The following is a 23,214-nucleotide window of genomic DNA, read 5'->3' as shown; positions in this document are numbered from 1 at the left end:
CGGCTCCAGTGACCCGGCACGTTAGTGTGTGCAGTAGGGAGTCCTCCGAGCACTCCCGGCCCCGCTGTCCGGTCAGGATGCCTCTCCGGTTGGCGCGCAAGGAGGGGGCTGGTGGCGGGAGGGGCAGGGACCCCCGGGAGAGAGGAACCCCCGAGTCACCGATCTCTTCTGCTTGCCTCCGCAGACCATGGATCTGCACGGCGGCCGCCGGCTCGGAGCGCGGCCGCCCGCCGAGAAGCCGAGTCCGCCGGTGTGCTGACCGGCTCCGCTGCCAGTGCCGCCGGTGACCCCAGACGCCGCCTCCTGCGCGCCACCCGCGCTCCGTCTGCACTCCGAGCCGCCCCCAGGCCCCGGCCGCGCTGCTTGCTGGAGGCGGCGGCGGGCCGGGGCCGGGGCCCGGCATGGATGGCCGAGACTTCGCGCCGCCGCCGCATCTGCTGTCGGAGCGCGGGAGCCTGGGCCACCGCAGCGCCGCCGCCGCCGCGCGCCTCGCCCCCGCCGGCCCCGCAGCGCAGCCGGCCGCGCATTTCCAGCCCGGAAAGTACTTCCCGTCGCCGCTGCCGATGGCTTCGCACACAGGTCAGTGCCCAGCCGGGGCGGGTGCGGTAGGCAGGCCCCGCCGCAGCTGGCAACGGTGGCCAGTGCATGGAGCGCCGGCCCCCCCGCTCCTCGGAGCAGTTCTCGGAGCTTTGGTTTCATTTCTCTTCGCAGTGCCTGGCGGGCCGTGCATCCTGCCAGCCCACGGGCTTGCCCCGTTTCCAGCAGCCTTTCCCCGACTACTCTGGGTCTCGCAGGGCAGCCCGAGAGTAGGCAACAAGCACAAGCCTTCTACTCCTAGCCACCCTCCCCCACCCCTTCCTGCAGAAAAATTCTTGCGGAAGCCTCTTTTCTACATTCTGCATTCACCTCGTTAAGACGTTCTGCGTCTGAGACACCGTGGCGCTTTCTGCGGGGGACAGAACGACTGTGTGGCTGGGGGAGGGGGCCAGGGCGCGCCCGGCCCGCGGATTAGAGTGGTGTGAGCCCCGGGAGCGCTAATGGGAACTGCTAGTGTAAGACGAGAAAATCCTGTTTCTATATAAAGCCTTGAAGTGTCAGGGCGAGAATGGGTTTGCAGGGGATGCATGCGCTTTAACAAGTGCCTCTGGTATCCTGCTAACGCCGGACTAAGCGTGGCCTGAGTGCGGACCGCGCATCCGCACCGCGGAACTCAGAGAGGCGCCTCGCTCGGGATTTCGGTGCAGGCGAGTCTGCGCGCTTTGGCTTCAAGAGGAAAGACCCTGAGTTGTCCCGAGCAGCCCCGGCACGCGCCCGCGTTGCAGTCCCCTTGTGTTCCCCTCCCCAGGGTCTGTTCTTGGTAGCGCTGACCCAGTCTCTTGGAGCGAAGCCGTAGCTGGCAGGGTAGTCACTGACCAGCGTGGGTGGAGTTGGGGAAGCCCGAGAAAACTGCTCGTGGACTTGCTTGGTCACCCTGGCAGATCGGCTTGCTTTTGTTTACAGTTTATTCTAAACATCAGAAATATTATTTGCTGCTTTTATTTTTCAGTTTGGCAGCAGCAGTTATTATTATTAGCTTGATGAACCATGAATACTAATAAAATTATATCTGCTTTAATGGGATTACAATTAGTTTGTGGATTAAAACGGATGGCAAGAACGGGGCTAGATGGGGAAATGTTGGAAGGAAAGGCAGTCAAAAAGAAAAAATGCATTTCCTCAAAAAAAAAAACTGAAACAAACTTGAAATTGCTTAATTACTAGAGGGCCTCCTGCTTTTACAGCACGCGGTTGTTCTGAGTGAGCAGCCCTGGGCTAGAGTGGCCAGCCTCCTGCGGTGTTAGCCGCGCACTGCCTGCTCTCCTTTACTGCGGGAGCTCAGGGAGGCTGTGCTCCCTCTCTGTAGACCGCTTTCCTTCTCCTCTCTCTCGGAATTTTTTTACTCTTCTAGATTTATAACTGGGAAGAGAAAGGAGAGTATTTGACTGAGCAATTGGTGATTTTAAAATGGCTTTCGCCGATAGCCCTGTGTTCATTGTCTGTTCCTGCCGCTGCCCTGAGACGCTGCCCACTCTTCTCATGGCCACTGGGGAGCGGAGGGAGGGCTTTGACGTGGTGGTAGCTGCAGCGGGGACAAGTGCCCAGCTTCCCTTCCAGCCTCAGCTCCTGACTGGGCAGGCCAGTCAGCAGGACTGGAGAAGAGAGGGGATGCCTCTGCCTTCTTCCCTCAGTGTGCATTGCCCTCCAGGTTGGTAGGTCATAGTGTTGCAGAGAGCAGGTTTCCCCAGTAGTGCCCAGGCTGGCTGGGACTGTACCCCCCTGGGGCAGCCAGGCCAAGCCCAGTTCCCCCATCAGTTCAGGTCACTGCTGCCTCCTGACCCTGCTTGCCCAGCCAGCTCTTGGTCAGCGGCCATTTCCTTCTTCTTGCCCCTGTTTCCAGATCTAGGTAGTACCCAGTCAGGTGGGAATGTGGCGAGGTGGCCTGGACCTTTGTCTTGCTCATGCTAACTTGGACCACGTGGTTCTTGGACTGCAGGCCACTGAGCTGTGAGAAACTGCACCAGGTCCTAGTCTGTGACCCCACACCCTTCCTGCTTCCTCATACACTGGGGGCCCTAGAGGGCTTCCTCTTTTCATGCTGGAGGGCCCCGTGTCTTCTGCTTCTGAAGGCCCAGTTTCCATCCCCTTGGGGACCAGAGGAACCTATTGTGTTTGGAGATCCTGGACTTGGTTGTGTGGGGCTGGAAGCCTTTTGCAATTGCTAAGAGCCAGGATTTCGTATTCGTTTTTAGAGTCTCGCTGCGTGTATTTTTATGACGGGAGTTATTCTTGAGATCCCTGTACTTTAGTTTGTGGGTCCTCAGTTAGAGAGAAAAAGATGGGGTGAAGAAGTTAAAGAATTTGTCTTTGGATCTTGTGTGTGGGTCCTGTGTGCAGATTCCCAAATAGCCACCTTCTTGTAGTCTCCCCTCTCTGTGGATGGATGGCCTTGGCCCAGGGGCCAAGGCTGCAGTAGTCCAGCCTGCCCCTCCCTGCCCCAGCTGCCGAGCTGAAAGCAAAATTGCTGGGGAAGATTCTTCCCCGTGTCTGCGTAGGATGCAGACATCCAGGCTGCAGCCCCCGGCTCCCCAGGAAAGCGTCCTTGTGTGGTGTGCTCGCCCCACCTGCCTGGTCAGACCACTGCTCAGACTGGGCTGAGGGTCCCTCCACTGCTGCCCTGCTTCATTACCACTTCCACGGTGTCCGCTTGTGGGACCCTAAAGGGGGGGGTGCTGGGCTCCCAGCCCTCTCCTATTGTTTCCCAAAAATGAAAGTGCGGGTAGCTTTCTGTCCGAGCGGTAGGGTTTATGGTAAAGTGCTGTTCCCTTAACCTTGTCACAGAGAGGCACAATTAAAATGTTTGGAACCATTATTTTCAGTGTTAGATTTTAATACAGATGGTCCGGAGGCAAAACTGTGAAATCTCGGGATGGGGGAACACACAGAAAAGGAAAATCAACTCGAACCTAGGTTTTCTCCTCTGTCTTACTGCCTGGAGTTTCTTTTGGGGGGGGGGGATGTCTCCTCTCCCCAGGAACCGGTTTAATCAGGAGGTAGCTGCCCCAGGGAGAAACTTGGGAGCTGTGTGCTCGCCCGCCCCTCCCCCCCTTCCGGCTGGGTCAGCTCCTGTCCTGTGCTCCTAGAGTCCCCCCCTAAGGTTGGGGCTCCACCAAGGGGCTGGATCACTTCTTGGTGTGAATCTCCTTTTGGACTCTTCTCCACCCCTTTTGGCTTTGGGACGTGATTTAACTTGGCCTGTGCAGCCATGTGTCTTGGCTGCGGCTTGGGGGTGGGGGGGATCGGGGCAGGCCGTTTCTGGAGTAAGATGCCAACCTACTTCCTGTTAAAGGCGCTTTGGATGACCAGTCGTCTCTAATGTAAAATCATGAAATAATCACCCAAACTCCACCTAGCCCTATAAATTAAAAAAATATATACATATTCTGGTGAGAAAAGACCCCATCGAGAGTGTCCCTCCCATCACGTGGGGGTTTTTTGTGTGTGTGTGTGTGTAAGAAAAAAATACATTTTCGTAAATACCTCATTAGCTGCACCGTGCGAGAGTGTCTCTGCAGCAGTTACCAACATTAAGTAGGTGTGAAAGAGTTACTTTCCGAGCTTCTACCCATCCCGCTCCGTAGTGACAGAGCTAGACATCAAAGCTGCCGCCGTGCCCAACAGAGCCACAGGGATCCGGGAATCTGGCGGCTGCATAGACTGGGGTGGCTGTGGCAGCCGCGCCCGCTCCACCGAAGCTGTTTTTGGAAAGTGGGTTTTTCCTCAGTGGGGCCCGTGCGGCCACCGAGTCTGATTATTCCTGTAGGGGGACGCTGAGTGCTCCTTTGGAGTATCCAGGTCACGTGAGCAGTAAGGCGAATTGGTGGCCGAGGCAGGAGTGGCACAGAGAGCATATCTCCCCCGGAAAACACCGCACCCCCAAACACTCCCCAGTTATTCTTAGAAATCTCCCTCGTCTCCCTGTGAGACAGGGTTCAACAGCCTGCACAGACAGGACAAAAACGCATAGGAGGTTGTTAGAATAACATGGATGAAGCTAAAAATACCCCTCAGAAACACACATAAAAAAGCCAAATCCAACAACAGAACGAGCTAAAAATATTCCAGGCTTTGGCAAAGAGCACAGAGTTAAATAAATTATACAAGAGCCATTCATGGGAGCAAGTTGACTTTCTCTCTTACGGGAACTTGGTTCAAGCTAATAAAAATAATAATTTACTAGCCACTGAGCTTCGCGTGAGTTTAAATTTAATTGGTGGGGCTTCTGGCGTTTGTCACTTCTTGGCGATTAGTGGGCTTGCCCTGGCCTGGGGCAGGGGGAGGGTGTGCCGAGGCCAGGGTCCCAGGCACGGGGGCTCTGGAGAGCAGAACCCAGTGCTAATACGCGAGGCCCACAAGGCCCGAGGAGGCGGGAGGCTGCTTGCGGTTGTTTTTTCCAGAAAGGCAGAGAAGGAACAAGCAAAGCTTGGCTATTTTAATTTGATAAATGATTGTACACCTTTAAGAGTGTGTTTTAACAATCAAGATACACTCCAGCAAGTTGATAGGATGTTCGCTGTCAACTTACATATGTCATCAGGGCAGGCTGTGAACATAAATAACGTGGGAGCTTCAGGATGCTCACGGGCTCTGGGAGGGGAGGCAGCAGGTCGCACCCCAACCCCTCAAGCCCCCCAACCCCCGCCCCGGGTCTGGAGCCCTAGCCAGAGGAGGAAAGGGGTGTGGGAAATGAAGGCTTCTTCCTACTTGTGAGATTCAGTTGGGATCCTCCTCTCTGAGGAGGTCTCTCCTGCCAAAATAAAAGGACCAGGGTTTCTTGTTCAAGAAAAAACATGTGGAGTTAGGCGCGGATTTTTAGGGAATCTGTTTCGCTGGCATTTTAAACTTCCACTCTGAAGTTAGGGTCAGGGTGGCAGCTTGGCTCTCTTTTCTTCCCTAACTCCCCATCCTGCTGACCCTCCTAGCTCCCCCAAGGACTACATTTCCCAGAATGATTTGGTTTCGCTTCCTACTCAGAGCTTGAGACCCTCAGGGTTCCTGTACTGGGAATTCCCAAGCACAGCCTACAAAGTTTAAGCAGCACCACTGGGAATCACAACTTTCCGGCAGGGCAGCAGAAGGGAGCAATGGTGGTCACCCCGGTTCCTCCTTGCCCTTCTTTCTCTGGGGCCCCTGGAATGCTGCTGTGCTCTGAATATAAGTCCCACAGTGGGGTATGCTGACCTATCCTCTGGATCCCGTGCAGCCGCCTTGATTGTAGAGGTCAAAGTCTCAGGAGTGTTCTTCCCTACCTCCTCACCCCTGCCCCAGCTCAGCCTGCGTCCTCCTTCAGAGTTACATCGGACAGGCCTGGTGGCCCTGACCAGGTCCTGGCATGGCTGGGAGGTCTCTGCCTAGGCCCTCCTTGAGGAAATGCCTTTCTGCATTATAGACCAGAATGATTCTGGAGCTTTCCCAAAAGAAACCCAGGACACAGCTGCCTCGGGCGCTTTGGCAGGTAGGCCCCTGGAGCTCTGTCCAGAGGTTCTCAAGTCCCTGCTCCTGCAGGGGAGGTGGCCTGCCCAGGAGGCAGGAGGCTGCCAGGACCAGGTTGGGTGTGTGTATCTCCTTAGTCTGCAGATGAGCGAGCCGTGAATCAGCTTCAGAAGTCAAAGCACGTGCTCTGCCTCTTTGGCAAATTAGGGGACTCGCTCTGTCCCATGTCCAACCCCTTTGCCTGCCAGGGAAAGTCTCCCCTGGGGTTCCTGGTCCCCATTAACCTCTGGGACCTCATTCCCCTCCCCAACAGACATGGTGTAACAAGCAAGAAACAGAGTCCCAAGTACTGTGCAGCGCCTAGAAAATCACCTCGCAGCCCTGCTGTGCTGGGCAGGAGCAAGGCCTCGAAGGGCCTCCAGCACGGGACGACGCTCCTCCTTGGCTCCGACGCCCTGCCCGCTGACGTTTTTATGGGATAATATACCGTTTAGATCACGCAGGCCTATTTGTCAGTGGGCTGCCCCTGTTTGTCGTAATATATAATATCACTGCCTCCTGTGGCCCAGTGAGCAGCTGCCACCACAGGCTTGGGGTGTGGGCTCAGGGGAGGGGTGGGTGGGTGCCGAATGAGGGGGCGCCTGGGCCCTGGTTACGAGATCAGCTCCGGGCTCACAGCAGACCTCAGGCTGGTGGAGGGGTCATCAAGCTGGTGTTTGTAGGTGGCGGCTGCAGCTGTCTTCATGGTTAGGTTCCAGATTCCGTAGGCCAGGAAGCATCTCTTTGATTCTGACCTGGGGGAGCGAACAGGTGGGTCAGCTCCTGTCCCCGTCTCCCCCCCCCCCAACGCCAACAAAGAGTCCAGTGTCTGGTCGGGAAGGCTTTTCGGCTGGCTTGAGGCACTGCTCCTTCTGGGTTATCGGTAGGCCGACCGCTGTGTGCCTGGAACTGGAAAGGAGAAGCAAGCAGAGCAGCCCACTCCTACCCTGGGGCAGGGACTGGGGGGCTGGAGAGGAGGATGGGTTTGCCTCCCATCAAGGTGTCTGAACAGCAGGTGGGGGTCTGCAAGGCAAAGGGTAGCTTCAGGGGGGCTTTGCTTTCTAGGGTGCCCTGCCCAAGGAGAAGAATCAACTCTACTGAGTGAGAAATGAACCAGCTGGCTAGGTTGTCATGTAAGAACGGGGCTCTGTTGGGCTTTTCCCCACACCTGTTGGTCCTGTGGTAGAATGGGGGGGCGCTTTCCCTGTCTTCCGCAAGGAGTTCCAGAGGAGGAGCCACAGACACCCATTCCTAGAGCCAGGCTGGGTCCCTCTGGAAGCAGAGCAGGGCAGGGTGAGGAGGACCGCCCTGTGCGGGGAAAGGGGTGGGCTGAGGTGAACACATGCAGATACCAGGGTAGGAAACCTAAAGAGTCTAAACTGGGGGAAGGGCACCGTGGTGAAGGAGCTACTCTTTAGGGTAGGTGCCCCTTGAGACCTGGCAGGTGTGCTCTCTCCCTGAAGCAAAAGCCCGAACTACACACCTGGGCATAGCTTTCTAGCTGCCACCGCCCTTGGCCCAGCCAGCAGCCAGTGGGTGAAGCACACGTGACCCACCATGTGTACATGTGTCAGTTCATGCCTGTGAAGCACACGTGACTCACCGTGTGTACGTGTGCCGGTTTACACCTACTCACCGTTCTCACACTTGGGGGCAGGTCTCTCAGCCTGGATCCATGCTCACTTTTGTGCTGGTCCTCTTCCTCCAGGATGTCCTGTATCTCCTGCTCCACCCTTTGATCCCTGCCACTTACTGAGGGAGCGGAGCTCCGGGCACCATGACCCTCTGTGGCACCACCCAAGACCTCGTCTAAGCTAGCGAGTGCTGTGGGGCCCGTGTACCCTGTGCCGTGGAACCCTCTCTGGGTTCTCCCTGGACCTGGCCTTGCCCTCTTCACTCCTCTCAGAGAGGTGTTCCCATGTCAGATCCCTGGCCAGTTCCCCAGGGTAGCCATCTACCTACCCCATGTTTGAAGCCCTTAGGGCTTAGCTCTGCTGTCCCTCTCTCTCGAGTGATGCCTCTATCCAAACAGTCTCAGCAAAGTCCTTATCAACAAGGTCTTTCCTACTCCGTGCCACTCCAGGCCCCGGTTTCTCTCCTCTTCCCTGTTAGCCCTCATTGTCTTTCTGCTTGGCTGTATCTGGTACAGGAAGGACTCACACTCAGTCCGATCTCACTCAGCTCCTTGCCCCATCCCTCTCCATGCAGACTGCTCTGTCCCTATGGTGAGCCGGCCCCTAGAGGACTCGTCCTTCTTGTCCTGTGCCACTGCCCCCTCGGCCCTGCCAGTTCTGTGCAGGGACTAGCTGCTCTGACCAACCAGTGCTACTATGCACTGTATCACCCTAGACCATCAGGTCCCTTGTGGGAAACTTGCCTGGAAATCAGTCCCCATTTTGAGACTTTTTACAATCCTTCAGGTATCCAAAAAATAAACTTTTAATTTCTTTAAAGTAACCCTAAAATTAAGGCTAAATTAAATTACAATATATCTTAGGCTAACCCTGAAAAAGCCTTTATCACTTCTGAACATAAAGTAAACAGAAAAAAAATGTACACAGTATGGTTTGACCTTTATAACACATTGCAGATTTGTGGTAAATAGTAAAAACCCAGCAAGGCCAAGTCCAGGGGGCCCTTCAATAGAAGATGGTCAGGGAATGCGGCTTCAGATACAGAGTGGGAAGTCTTAGTCAAGCCATTGCCAATGCAAGATTTAGACTCCTTAGGATAGAATGCTTATTAAATCATTTAGCATGTGTTACTTGCTTAATGCTGTTTATGCAGGTTGCAATCCTAATCTTATACTTGATATCTGTTCCTAGTGTATATAGTTTTGTATTGGGTTTGAAACTCTTATTTAGACAAAAGGGGGAGGTGATGGGGAACCTCTGTCAGCCAAGGAAATTTAAGAGGTGTGACCTTTTGGGTACCCGGAGAAAACCGCTGGCCCGCCCAGCATTCTTTCATGCTCTCTCTGTGCTCCCCGCACTACACAGAACTTCTCACTCCTATTCCGTGAGTTTGCCCCTTATAATAAAAAATATGTGTAATTGATATATCTTGGAGTTAGCCTGGGATTCTTTGACCCGCGCCCTTCAGCAGAAAGCCAGGGGCTGCAAGGATGGTTGGGGGGACCGGGGGACCCTCCCTGGCCAGAATCTGTCTTCTGCAGAGAGGGTCTGACCCCTGTCCTGGCCCACCCTGCAGTGCCTCCTCCCTCTGCCTTCTTGGAGGTTCCCTGTGCGCTCCCGCCTTGCCGTGAACGCGTCTTTATATATCCATTAGTTATTGCAGGATAGTTAACAAACGCATCAAATTATTCTCAGCGTCCGCAGCTTCAGACAGCCAATGTTTATTATTTCGGGTTCCGTGGGTCAGGAATCTGGGGCATGGGGTGGACTGAACTGCAGGCATCTCACCAGTTCTTGTCCCTGGGGCCAGCAGGCATCCTTTAGCCTGGGAGCAGCTTTACTCAGAGCAAAGGAGAGGAAAGGGCAAATGGGGTGGAACCCACAGTCTCTACGCGCTCCCTCGGAGCTGATGGCCTCTGGCTTCTATGGCATTCTAGGCCTATTCCACCTGAGGTCCCAACCATTTGTGTGTATCCCGGGAGGGGACACCAGAGGGTACGTGCCAGAGCACTGGAGGCTATCCTGGTAACCCCCACAGCTGTAACAGGCCCCCTGCACCCCGCCCTCCCTGGTCTCTGGATCCAAACCTCATCCCCACTGGAGTCTCTTGTTCCTTTCTGTGTCTAGCTCAGCCCCTCGGTATCCGAAAGCTGACTCCACCATCTCTTGCCCCGCTTCTCTGTCCCGGCTTCTCCTTCAGATGCCCCCATCATGGCTGTAGACTCCACTGTGAGCTGTACCCTCTCTACAGAGCCCCCTGGAATGTGTAAACCATCCCCTTTCCCAGTCAGAACATTGCTGTCTACCACAGACCCAGCAGCCTGAGCCCTGAGGGAAGCCTGCTCCTTCCCCAGGGGTTCCTGTGGGTTTGTGTGAGACAGGGCCGGAGCTGTGGGTCAGGGCGCTGGGGCTGTTTATGGCTTCCTCAGATTGCAAGCTGGGCTAAGGTGAGGGGAGATGACCCTGGAGCCACACGGTCTCTGCACAGCCCCACAGGTCTCCTTCTGTGGCCTGGAGAGCAACAGTTTGTGTCCTCTGACCTGGACAGTGTTTCCCCCAGCCTTCTGTTTGCCGGCTGGCACCTAGGTGGGGTCAGTGTGCTGGGACCACCTTGGTGCTTACCCATCCAGGCTCCAGCGAAGGCACTAACCAGGCCCTCACCTCCCTGTAGGAGGCAGCTGATCCTGTGTCTGGTGCTAGAACAAGCTAATCTGAGCATCACTGTGCATTTACGTGTCAATCATGGTCAAGCTCGTCCTCCAAGGCTGTTGGGGAATATCTTCGATAACCAAGCCTTCAAACTCTAAGCAGACAGGGTAAAAATCAGTTAGTGCCTTACCACCTCTGCCCTGAGATCAGGACCTGCCCAGCATGGTGGGGACTTCAGTGAGGTCATCCCCTTCCTTTCCCGCCACATACGCGCCAAGGAGGGAGTTCCTCCTGCTGTGACCCCTGACCCCATGACTTGTGTGACCTGTGGCCCAGTCTGCTTCAGTGAGTTAAGGGTGGGACCTGGCATCCAAGGATGGAAGTGTAGGTAAATGACCAACCTTTCTGCTGGATCTTCTCCTAATGGGGTCCATAGAGTCCCCCTTAGGCTGGCCTCCTCGGGTAACTGGCTCCATTCTGAGCCACTCTGTGCAGTGGGTATGACTTTTTCAGCCCCAGAAACTCCCTCACTTGGCTCACCAGAATCCTAAGAAGTTACCATATTTCTGCCTTGGGGTTGAAGTTTGCTTTTTGCTCACAATGAGTGCCCTTAGGTCTAAAGCCACGTCTCCTTTCCATGCTGAAGGGAGCGGGCATGGCCTGCCACAGCGGCACTGCTGGGGAAACATCCAGCAGAGAGGGAGAACCGGGTGAGGAAATGCCCTTCTCCTGTGGCTGGAAAGGTGGAAACAGGGCACAGCCTGAGCCCTGCGGTCCTTAGCGTCACTGTGTGGCCTTGGGTGTCCTGATCTCTGTGTTTCCACATGGAAGCCACTACTGGATACTTCTGTGCCTCCGAAAGGGGTATGGACTTGCAGACAAGACTCAGTGTCCTGGGGGCTGAGGAGTCCCTACCTCCGCTCAGCAGCTGGCACAGTGATGCAGTCTTGCTGAAAAGTGGCCCTCATTGCGCTCTGATTGGGTTTCCAGACCCCTCTGTCGCACACTGAGCCTGTCGAGACCCAGAAGCTTTCAGGGCTTTCTGCTACAGAGCCCGGTCTCTCTCCTGCCACTCAATGCTTTCTGGGCTCTCCGTCCTTCCCTTTCCCACCCTGTCAGGTGTGGAAGTACCTGAGGCTGGGAGGTCTTCCCGGCAGCCAGGACCTACCTCTAGGAGAGAGCACTAGGGTTGAGTCGGGCAGTTACTGCCCTGTTTTCCCTGTCCAGAATTCCTGCTCTCCAGAGTGTAAGGCAGCTAGGTGTGTTGTGTGTCTTTCCCAGACCTTTTCTTTTCTCTTTTTTTGTTTGTTTGTTTTGTTTCAAGACAGGGTTTCTCTGCGTAGTTTTGGAGCCTGTCCTGGAACTCGTTCTATAAACCAGACTGGCCTCAAACTCACAGAGATCTGCCTGCCTCTGCTTCCCTAATGCTAGGATTAAAGGCTCGCACCACCACCGCCCAGCTTCCTCTTCCTTTCTTAGTCTAAGACTGGAGATCTCTGCCCCGGGTTAGCCCAGGTGTGATGCCTGGCACCAGATCAAGTGTCACAAGAGACAGGTGCCAACTCAGCCCCTTGGACCAGCAGCAGAGGGTCCCCTGCTGTGCTGAGGAATTCCAGGGAGGAGCTTTCGCTGGGAAGTGGTCCCTGGGGATCTTCAGCCTTGAGAATTTGAGTTTGGGAGGGCCACCATTAGTTCCCTCTGGAAGAGAGCACAGGGTGAGTCTCAGAGTGGCTGGAGTCCGTCATACCTGAGATGGTTGTCTGGGAAACGACAGTCTTCTGTCACTGGCAGCAGGGACCAAGGATGCCCATGGCCCCGCAGCATCCTTGCAGAGAATAGTGTCCCTTGGGTGCCAGGTTACTACAGCTATGCCAAGACATGCTGGGATCCATGCCCTGGGTGCCTTCCTTCCCAGATATCAGGACAGCTGGTTCCTATGGCCAGCTGGAATTCTTCCAGCCCAGTGTGGCAGCTGACCCAGGGCCAGAGGCAATGGCCACCATGTATATGTCTGCTGTCCTGCCTACTTAAGCCCTTTGATGCAGGCCAGTGTCTGCCCTGCCTACGTGTGAGGTACCCAGAGGTGTCTGCCCCATGCGCCTGAGTCTTGCTAGGAGTTACAACAGAGGTCCTCAGGTCCTCTAGGAAGTACAAGCTAGCCCAGACTCTCAACCTTATAGCTTGCCTCAGGGCAGCGTAGGAAGCTGCCTGAGGGACATGACTGGCCCTTCTTCCCCTCTAGCAGATGTGGTACTTCCCAATTCTCAGACCATTAGTGTTGGCCAGGCAAGGGATCCTGCAATTCATTTCTGTGGGAGCTTGAGCTCAAGCAAGAAGTCAGTCTGTCCAATTCTGAGCACCCTGTGCAGCAAAGAGGCCCAGGCTGAGAGAGCCTCAACATGGATGCCTGCTGCTCAGGGCCAGGCCTGGGTGGATGACTAATGGGGTAGCCTCTGGGTGTGGGAGACGGTGGGTGCGTGAGACGGTGGGGGGAGAGAGGTACTGGGAAATACAGGGCACTGGCCCCGGGAACACCCAGTGGCCCTTTGTCCCTGCAGTGCGGTGCATCTGGGGTTGTGGGTGTCCACAGATTGCTAGGCCCTGACCACATGGACCGAGGGCTCGCACTCCAGGCAACCGATGATATCGGTGAGCATGGATGGAGCCACGGGAGTGGGGTCACATGGAAGGATAGGAAGCTGTCTCTAGCAGCTGTATCCTCCACCTTCCCCCACATCCTTAGCCTCTCAGGCTGTCCTGTCCCTGAAATATCAACTCTATGCAGTCCATGTCGTCCCTGTGGGTGTTGGATGGGACAGAGGGGTCACATACGGAGCACTGGTCCACTCGTCAGGAGGGGAAACCCAGCCAGCCCGGTGAAGTCAGTCACCTAGAAAACGTGAGCATTCTCCCCGTAGAAGTTCATCCTGCCGGAGTCTGTGTCCCTGGTCAGATGTCCTTTGTCCTCTGCCTGACGACAGTTGAAACAGGCTATGTTCAACAACATCTTCATCCTCAAGGGTTAGGGATGTGGGTGAGAGGCTAGGTACAGGAGAACAGGGTGGGTGCCCACAGCTGGATCGGAGTTTCCGGTCTTGGTGGGGGCCACTGCTTCGCCGAGAAGAGACCCAAGCGTGCGTATGCCTTTGTAGGTCCATAAGAGTCTCTGTGTAAATGTGTTTGTGTGAATGTACGCTGTGAACATGGCTGCATTTGTATGTATAGCTTTATATGTGAGCATGCATGGGTGTGAGGTTCTAGTAAACTACACTGGGGTGGCCTTCCTTTATGTGGCTAGCCTATTTCAAGGCAGTGGGAAGGGAAGTGCCCGCTTTGGTGGCTGAAGCTGTCCAAGTTGGGGTGTGTGGCTCGCAGGAGTGGTGCTGAGCAGTCCTGGTCACCTGCTCACACCCAGACGGTTCATCTCGGCACCCTGAGGAGAGTCCTGGATCCCTAGCTACCCAGGGAGGGAGGGGAGACAGAAGGGAAGGTGTGCCCCTTCCCCCTCCTGCAGCCCCACCCCCGCCTGCCTGTCCTGGGACACTGAATCACTCTGGGAAGAAGTCCAGCCCTCCTGCCCCCCCCCCCAGTGGGGAGCCTTGGCCACCCCGCCTCCTGTCCTAGCCAAAGGGCTAAATTTACTCTTTTAATAAGAACCAGACTTATATCCGATTTTCCTTTTCTTTTATTAGTTCTGGGCTGTCGGCTGGGCCTGTCCTTGTCATCATTGCCTCCCGGCCTTTTCCATGGTTGCCCAGTTGAGTGGCTCAGCAACCACAGCGCTTTCCTATTATGGCCTGAGAGTGGCTTCCTTTGGGACTTCCGGAAGGTTCTCTCGGACTGACTGAGGGGCTTCCCGGGTGAGGTGATTATTCCCAGGCCACCCCCATGTCTCCAGGATGGGCCAAGCCCAACGCCCACTGCTCAGCATTCTTGGCCTCCCCGTTAGCCCCCGCCCCAGGCTGTGGTTCCAGGACCTTCCACAAGGCCTCCTTCCTTCTCTTTTCTTTTGTTCTCCTCGCTGGGCCTGTCTTAGCCTCTCCTCTGCCAACGACCTTCATGGAGCTGGCTTTTGTGGGTTCTGTGGAGACCAGGTGTCCTCAGCCCCTACCAGGGCTTTGGGGGCAGAAGGGGAGGATGCTGAGTCACCGGCCCACACCTGCTATCAGCAGCCCTGAAGATTTAGGAAACTCTTGCCTGATGCTGCCTGCTAGCAAGGGGGTCTGAGAAAAGCTGGATCTTGCTCCCCGAGGTGCTATGGGGATGGCCTGCCAAAGTGCTCCTAATTCCGGAGCCACTTTCAGGTCTGGGATTTTCCTACCTGAAGAGACACTTTTAGAAGGCTGCATTCCTATGTCAGAGGTCTTAGAGTGGTCATCTGGGGCTGACTTCCTCCTATAGCCAGCTTGGCTGTGGCTCCACACCAGGGGAGGCAGTGGGCAGAATCAGCAGGGTCCACCCAGGCCAGTCAGCATGCGTCTGGTAAAGACCCGACACTTGGGAATCGCTTTTTGGAGAATGTGCATAGTCTGTGTGCCCTAAAGGCTCCTATGCAGCCACAGGTGCATGCCCACAGCTCCACACTGTAGATGTGCATGCACAGCCGGTGCTTGTCACACACCAGGAGACACGAGACACGCCCTGCGAGAGCTTGCATAAGGTCCCATCCCACCTTCGTCATGTGTGTGGCTCCCCACATCTTCAGGTGCTGGAGCGGATGGAAATGCCACGGGACTCCGTACCCACAGACCAGTGCACACCGAGGACGCTTCTACACCTTGCCTTGGGGAGGAGTCTCAGAATTCCTTCTCTACCAGGGCTTGGCATCCCCACTCTTAGCCCCTCCCCCTCCACGGGGCCGTGGAGGGATAGATAGATGATAGATAGATATCATTCAGCTTCCAGGCAGGCTAGACTGGAGCCCTTTCTTCTGATCCTGTCTAAACGGAAAACCCTGTGTGGAAGGTCTGTTCTCCCTAGGGTTTCTGGAATGAGAGGAATGTGGGGTGGGGCCGGAGGGCTGTCTCTTCCTGCGCAGCTCCCTCTGGGGCAGGCTCAGTGTGAGAGGAGAGCCTCTCTTCCCACCAGCTGCCCCAGGATGCTCATCTTTCCAGTCTCTGCCACTTTTGGTGTCTCCCAGGGAGACCAAAGACTAGTTGGTGAACCCGATGTCTCCATTGCCTGGTTAGCTCTACAGGGGACCCAGGGAGGCAGAACAAGAAGCTGAGGGTAGAGGGGAGTCTGAATGGGTGTGAGCAGGAGGGTGGGATCTTGGCACAGGCTGTGGCTGCAGCCGCCAGACACAGAGCCAGGGAGGCCCATGCCAGCAGCCAGTCAGCTGGGCTTCCGGAAGCAACAGAAGTGCCGAGAGCCTGGGAAGGGACTTGCTTCTCTGGAGCTGCCGCCGTCTCAGTGAGCTGTGGTTTTGTTTTTTACAACCCATTTCACAGTTTCCAGAAGCAGGGGACGCTGTCTCAGTGGCATGCTTAACTCAAAACAAACGCTCGTTCCCCAAAGCCTGTCCCCCTGGCTCAAGATGGGATGGATTGGCCAGAGAGCTGGGTGCACAAGCAATGGCTAGCTAACACCTGGCCCTCCAGCCACCCAGGACTGGGCTCTGGTGGGCCACACCCTCGGGGATCTTTGGCACAGAGTCAGGCAGCCAGCCAGACCCACAAGGGTTTGTTCTCCAGGCTTCTTAGCTGACACCTTTTCCAGACTGTATTCAGGCTGTCCGCACTCCCGGTTGTCCGATGACATCACGTCTGTGGACTGTCTTGGCCACAGTGCATACATAGGTGTGCACTTCGTCTGCCATGCGTTGTGTCCAGTCATGTAGGCCACATTCGCCGCCCAGGCAGTGCAGCTTGTTGCTACCCCCTCTGGACCACATAGTGGCCTCAGTGGTCACAGAGATCTCCAGGCACTCTGGTTTTATTCTGTTGCTGTAGTTAAGCAATCTGGCCCAAAACAACCTTACCGTTCGGCTTGTCTTATCCTTCCAGCTCATGGTCCATATTTGAGGAAAATTAGACTAGGAACTCAGGCAACAGCTTGGTGAAGATACCACGGAAGGAGGCTGTTTACTAGTTCATTCTCTGACTCTCTTAGTGGCTCATGGTTAGCAACACCACACACACACACACACACACACACACACACACACACGACCATGTGCCCAATGAATGATGCTGCCCAGACTGCTGGCCCCTCCTACATCAATTGATAAGCTAAATCTCCATAGACATACCCACAGGCCAACCTGATCTAGGCAGTTCCACAACTGAAGGCTTCTCTAAGATGGTTGACAGCTGAGGCTGACCAGGGTGTCCCTGGACTGCAGCTTCTGCAGCCTCAAGTGCCAGGTTGAAGGGGCTGTGCTGCTGCCAGTGGTCAGCCCCCCAAGGAGCCCCGACAAGCCCAGCCATTCCCACTCTCTTTTGCTCATCACAGAGAGTAGAGCGTCTTCCCAGAAAGGGGTCTGAAAACTGTGCTGAGCCAGGGGGCCTCCTGGCAGACCATTCTCTGTATGCTCTGCCTAGCCGCTTCCCCAGCCCTCCTGCCGCTAGCCCCAGAGTAGCTACCATCCAGGTGTGGCCCATGTTCCCATGCAGGTCACCAGCTTTGGCACAGGGACAGACTAGCCTCCCACGGACAGGGCCGGGCCTTGTGTGTTCATTGCCTGAGGTGTGTCAAGTCGGCCCTCTGGCACGCTGGCTTCCAGAATGTTTTTCTCAGCCAGGCAGGCAGGCATTCAGGCCAGGCCTTCGTGGTGTCCTGGGCAGAGCTGAGGTGTCCCTGGAGCTGAGACCACGACCTGCCTCACGTCCAGAGCTGCAGGCCAGTAGAGCAGCTGGTAGGGTCTGGAGCACACAGCGCGGAGGTGCCACCACCACCTCACGCGTCCCCAATCTTTTCTGGGAACGTGCTCAACAGCGGGCTTGTCTCGTACCTCAGATGGGAGAGTGGACGTTGGTGGCATTGTTCTGCAGATCTGTTCGGACTGTGGTCCTTGGGGCTGTGATCTGTTCCCTAAGACCTGGGACCAGTGTGGTTGGCGCGAAGACCTAAGCCTGGTTGAAGAAGCCCCACACTGGCTGTCAGGAGCCCCTCTGGGTCTCCCCACTGTACCAGGCTCTCCCCCATGTCCTCCCTAGGCTGGTAACTAGAGCACTCATAGACAAGGAACTTTGCCAAGAGGAAAGGGCCTTCAGCCTAGTTCCCCGGCTGGACTTGGCCTGAGGCAGCGGCCCTGGCCTGGGCCCAAGCTGAACTGGGCTCCCAGGCAGCCACAGCACCAGCCCTGTCTGGGGTTGGCTCCTGGTCAGCAGGCAGAGCTTAGAAGGTGACTGCCAGGTCTGCCCAGGGCTCTGCTTGCCTGGCCCAGTGCCACCTCCCCGGTTCTCAAAGGTGTAGGGGACAAGAGGGACACAGATCCCTGGTCCTGAGGGTTCTTTTTCGGATCCCCTAGAAGCCAGGTAGGCTGAGAAAAACCTCAAGGAGCAGCGATGCCTCTCTACCCGCCAACAGTTGCTGCCCACCACGAGGCCGTCCACCTGGCAAGGCCTACGGGATCTCTTGCAGGCTCCCCACCAGGGCCAGCATGGAGAGAGAAACCCACTCTTTCAAAGTCAGAGTCACCGTCACTATCATACGTGGTTGGTTCTGCCTGAACCATCCTGAGCTATAGAAGGGAATGAAGTCCCCGAGCCCGTCAGTGTTCCAGGAAGTTGGCTACCCCATAGAAACACTCATGGCCGTGACCTCAGAGCCAGGAATCTCTGCTGCCTTTACTGTTTGGACAGGAGATGCGGCCTGTGTGGTGAGGACGCTGTCTGTGCTCGGCCCTTTACTTCTCAACATGGGAGGGAGGGAGTGAACCCCTCCCCCCCGAAACAGCTCGAAACACACCGGAGGTGACCTGTCAGAGGGTCCAGAGGGGAAGGGCCATGACCTGCCCCAACCCCCCAATCTCACAGGCCCTTCAGGCAGCAGCCCCTGCTCTAACAGGCTTAGGGGAAGAAGCTATAAAGGAGCACCCCCTAAAAGGCCCCCACGTCAGAAAACAGGCGAGTGTGGGGTGACGAGGACCCCAGTCTGGAAGAGCTTGGCATAGGACTGCCAGCCTCTCACCGGGGCAGCCCCTGCCCTTATGTAGCTAGGGTAGGGGACTGTCCCTCAGGCCTCCATTCAGAAGGACACTCTTCTGGGGCAGTATTGGAGCCTAGTGTCAACTGTAGACCCTCTCGGGGGGGTCAGAATCGATCTCCCACGTTGAAGCATGATGACCTGACTTGGGGGCCCAGTGCTCAGACACCCTGCTAGGCTGTGAGCCATTTACCTAGGTGTCCAGACCCAGGACTGGTCTCTCTCTGCCTGCCAGGAGACCGAGGGAGCTCTTGCCATGGGCCCTGAGGGACACTGAGCTGAGGGTCAGTGCCACCTTGTCCACTGTGGTGGGAGAGAACTCAAGGTGTAGTACCATTCCCAAGATCCCGGAGAAATTGCTTTTGCAGACCCAGCTTTTGGAGGCCATCGCTTCCCATGTCCTAGGGAGGAAAGGGTGGGCGGTGCTTCCCCAGGAGGGTGGGGTGGAAGGAGTAGAAAGGCCTGGGGTACTTGGGGCCAGGCTAGGCGGGGCAGAGAGTTGCAGCTGGAACAGCCACACTCAGCCCACAAGCATGGCCCCCCACAGTCCCTGGAGCAGGGCAAGGAGGCCAGCACTTCCCTTCCCAGCCTGGAGTCCCCTCCCCTGGCGTGGACACGCCTGTGGTCTGGACTGGGTCCCCTGGCAATCCCAGCCATGTGGTCTTGTCCGGGAAGTCCCTGGCTCTTGGGCACTTTTGACATGTTTTTTGTGGGCTTGGCTAAAGCAGAGGACCCCTTTTAGGTCACAGACCCTTCCTCTGGTCACATCCCCACCACCGTGCACTGTCCCTTCCCACCAGGAAGCGAAGAAGCCGCTTTCCAACCACTAGGGCTGGAAGCTAGTAGAACTCGGTAGAGATGCCAGGGTCCCACGGGGGCAGTCCCCTCCTCTAGCCTGACTGCTTCTCTGCTGAGTCACCCTGTGTTTGGGAAGTTCCCAGGGCCAAGCCAGGCGAGATGAGGCATCACCAATTCACCAAATTCCCTTGCCTCCTGGGCGGGAAGCTACTTCTGTGACTAACCTTGGGCCGGTCAGGCTCCACCTAACCGCTCGCTCTCCTCTCCACCCTGGTATGACCATGGCCTAGGCTTCCTGCCCAGGAACAGAGGTGGCAAGGTACCAGGGCACCGTGCTGGGGTAAAGGGCCAACAGTGCAGCCCAGACCACCCACTGAGCAGCCCTGTGTGCAGAGACTTTCTGTGCACGTATGTTGTGTGCGGACAAGAGCTTGTAGCCATGACAACCAGGGAGACTTACTTGGCCTGTCCCTGACTGCTGGACTCTGGCAGAGAGGGTGCAGAGACCATGACAGCCCACCAGTGGAGGATGCCGCAGGCTGGTGGGCAGGAGAAGAGGGGACACAGGCCATGGAGGCTGGCTGTGGCCAGAGACGGCTCACCGTCTACTGTGTTCCCAGGCCACTGACGGAAATGCTGGCCCAGCCCACGAAACCTGGGACTCTCAGTGTCTGAGCCTCGAATGATTGACTATCTTCTGCTCAATGGCAGCTCCATCAGGGCCTGATCCCCAGCAACCCAGAGGACCTAAAGAGCTGCTCCGCATAGTTCTGTGTCTCTTTTCTGCCTGACATGTCTGTCTTCTTCCTCATCTGGCACTGTCCCCCCACCCCCCATCCTGGTCTGACTGGTAGCTAAGTGGTGTGGAATAAAGGAGAAAGGCCCATTTCTCCCACACCACCTCTGGCTGGGGCTGTGCTGGTTCCAGGTGCGTTCACCTGGGCGCCCCCTCGGTGAGGCATGAGCACAGCTTGCTGACAAGTCCGTTGGCATCAGAGAGGCCTTCAGGTGGCACTGCCATGGCCTGGAGCTGTGCTAATGAGAAGGCCCGTGGGGAACTTGTCCACCGTGGGTCCTAAATGTGCTTTTGGCATTACCCTGAGGACCTAGTTGGTGGTGATGGTGTTTGTAGAGGGTGAGATGGTTGTCATGGTGGCGGTGGCAGTACTGTAATTAACTGGTGGTGATGTGGTTGTCACGGCGCCGGTGACTAGGTGATACAGCTGTTGGTGGCAATGGTGGAGATAATACAGGTGTTTCTAGTTGGTGATGTGGTTGTCACGGCGGCGGTGACTAGGTGATACAGCTGTTGGTGGCAATGGTGGAGATAATGCAGCTGTTCCTAGCTGGTGATATGGTTTTTAGTGGTGATAGGGAAGGTGATGATGGTCGTGATCTGTTTGGGTGATGTGGGTGGTGCTAGTGCTAAGGACATGATGGTCACCAAATTATGTGGACAGTAATGGTGGTGGGGATAGGGATGGCGGTAGTGGTGTAGGGGGTGATGCAGGTGGTGGTTGTTGATGGCGGTGTGGATTTTGGTGGTGTTAATGAGGGGTGATATGAATGGTGGTGGTGGTGTGGGATGGGAGTGATGGTTGCCAATGGTGATGGTGTGGTCAGTGGTGGTGGTGGTGTGGGTGGTGGTGCGGTTGGTGATGGTGTGGTCAGTGCTGATAGTGTGGTTGGTGGTAGTGGTGGTGTGGTTAGTGGTGGTGTGGGTGGTGATGGTGTGGATGGTGGTGGGGTTGATGGTGTGGTTGTTGTTGTTGTGGTTGATGGTGGTGTGGATGGTAGTGTGGTTGATGGTGGGGTTGATGGTGAGGTTGGTGGTGGTGGTGATGGTGTGGTGGTGGTGGTGTGGGTGGTGGTGCGGTTGGTGATGGTGTGGATGGTAGTGGTGCAGATGGGGTGCTAATGAGGTTTTGAAGAAGGAGGTTTTATTCCTAAGACACCGGAGGCTCCAGACACTGGGTGTGATTTCAAGTACTTGTGGGCAGCTTCACCTGCCGTGGGGCTCTGTGGGAGCTAGATACCTGCGAGGCACCTGGAGGAGGGCTTTGGGGCGTGGGCGCTGCTTATGCGGAGCCGTGGGGGTACCGCAGACTCACCCTTGTCCTGTGTCCACAGCCAGCAGCCGTCTGATGGGAAATCCCCCAGCCTCCTCTTTCATGGGCAGCTTCCTCACCAGCAGCCTGGGATCCGCAGCTTCTGCACACCCCAGTGGCCCTGCATCCTCTCCTTCTGAGCCAGCCTACCGAGGATCCCACCCTGCCACCTCCCAGATCTGGTTCTCCCACTCCCACGAAGGTAAGTCAGGTCCCGGGTTGCTGACTATACCCCAGGGGTTGTAGACCAACTGATGAAAGCCTTGCTGGCAGGCTCTGCCTGGAGTGCTAGGGGCAGGAGGGCTGCCTCCCTACTGAGGAAGTCTCTCAAGGGAGGTGGTAATTGGTTGGAAATCGGGTGGCCCCAGTAGGCACTGGTTCTGGCCAGATGTGTGCTCCAGATGTTGAGCAGGGAGGATTCCGGGGAACTAAGGAAATATGGAATGCAGCTGGGCCAGCCGGATGGGGCTGTGCCCTCCACCGTGGGCTGCCTCCCACCTCCCCAGACTCAAGCAGGCATGGGTTCCAGATGTGTGAGCCGGGAGGGGGAGGTAGGGAGTGCCGTCAGCAGGCAGAGACCATCATTGCTCCCACCCCCCATGCCAGTCCTGCCCATGGCAGAGCTCCCTCCTCCCAGGCCACCACCCTTGCGCTTGGCACACTGGTGCTGCAGAAGTACCTGTTACTCTCAAGCATCATGGAACAGGATGGCTTCTAGAACCTCTCCTGGCCTCTCCCAGTCTAGGCTGTACCTTGTCCAGGTGACTGAGGTTTGCCTTGCACTTTGGTTTTGTAACTTGGGAGGTGGCCCTGGGTCCCCAGCATCCCTGGCCTGGCCATTGCTCGTGCTCACTTTGATTGTACGTCCCCTGTGGCGCAGGAAGGGTTAACCCCCCCTCCCTGGCTGGCACGCGGGAGGTAATTGCAGTTGGCAGCGGGCACACAGAGCTCTCGCTCCTGGCACCAGGCACTGCCGTAACTCAGGCGTCCTGTTTACAGAGCGCAGTGGACCCACACGGCTCACAGCCCGCCCGCCCGCGTTCTAGGCAGAGAGATTAGCGCCCGGCACTGCTGGAAGCCTGAGAAACCTCTCTTTGTGCAACAAGAAGGGGCTGTTTTCCAAACAGGACAGGTGACAAGGGAGGGACAGTTGTCAGAGTAATCTGGGCTTTGGGCTCTGCCCAGAGTACACAAGGATGGCCAGGCGATAAGAAGCCGTGATCTCCTGGGTGGACCAGGTCCTGAGGACCGAATAGGCAGAGTGGGGTCTTCAGCTCAGACCTACTCCTGCCCTCCCATCAGAGTCCTGGGTGGAGGACAGAGCTGGACCCTGGTAAGAGACTCCCTGGCCAGCTGTGGGTGGCCCCGGGCCCTGCAGGAAACACTCGCTCCCTGTTCTCCAACTCCGTCTTTGTGTCTGCTGGCATCTCCCAGCTGGCCACAGCATCTGGCTCCCAGGATGTTTGCAGGAAGGATGGGGGTGGCCGAGCAGGAGCAAGCAACGGAGGCCACTCAAGACAGGGCTATAGCCCTGGACTGACCACAGGTGCGCCCCTCGACCTGGGCCACCTGCCTCGATTTCTGTCCTTGTGGCCGACATTGCCCCATCGGCACCCAGGAATTTCTGCTCACTCAGTAGAGACACATGTGCCTGCTTCCTCTCCATCCCTCGCCAGGAGACACCACCAGCAAGAAGGGTGGTTTGTGGGTGGCACCTCCTGCCCTAGAGCCCAGTCTTGTTCCTTATTGGGCCACTCACCCAAGAGGATGGGTGGAGGCTGCTGAGGGCACCTACAGCCATCTACATC

The 23,214-nt window shown here is 56.5% G+C and overlaps 1 protein-coding gene across 4 annotated transcripts in view; it reads left to right on the top strand.

Moving 5' to 3' along the window:
* The first annotated feature begins 393 nt into the window (after positions 1 to 393).
* The window catches only part of LOC121444102 (BAH and coiled-coil domain-containing protein 1), a 55,515-nt gene continuing 32,694 nt past the window's right edge, over positions 394 to 23,214 (top strand). For all 4 annotated transcript variants that reach the window (XM_041645873.1, XM_041645875.1, XM_041645874.1 and 1 more), the window contains exons 1-2: positions 394 to 579; positions 21,429 to 21,608. In XM_041645873.1, coding sequence (XP_041501807.1) covers positions 402 to 579; positions 21,429 to 21,608 — 358 coding nt within the window. In that variant the 5' untranslated portion in view covers positions 394 to 401. The remainder of the gene's footprint in view (positions 580 to 21,428; positions 21,609 to 23,214) is intronic.

Source organism: Microtus oregoni, unplaced genomic scaffold (genome assembly GCF_018167655.1).
Source record: "Microtus oregoni isolate MIOR12 unplaced genomic scaffold, Mior012 000117F_ref0000505, whole genome shotgun sequence".
NCBI classification, from domain to species: domain Eukaryota; kingdom Metazoa; phylum Chordata; class Mammalia; order Rodentia; family Cricetidae; genus Microtus; species Microtus oregoni.
This window is presented reverse-complemented; position numbering and strand designations above follow the sequence as displayed.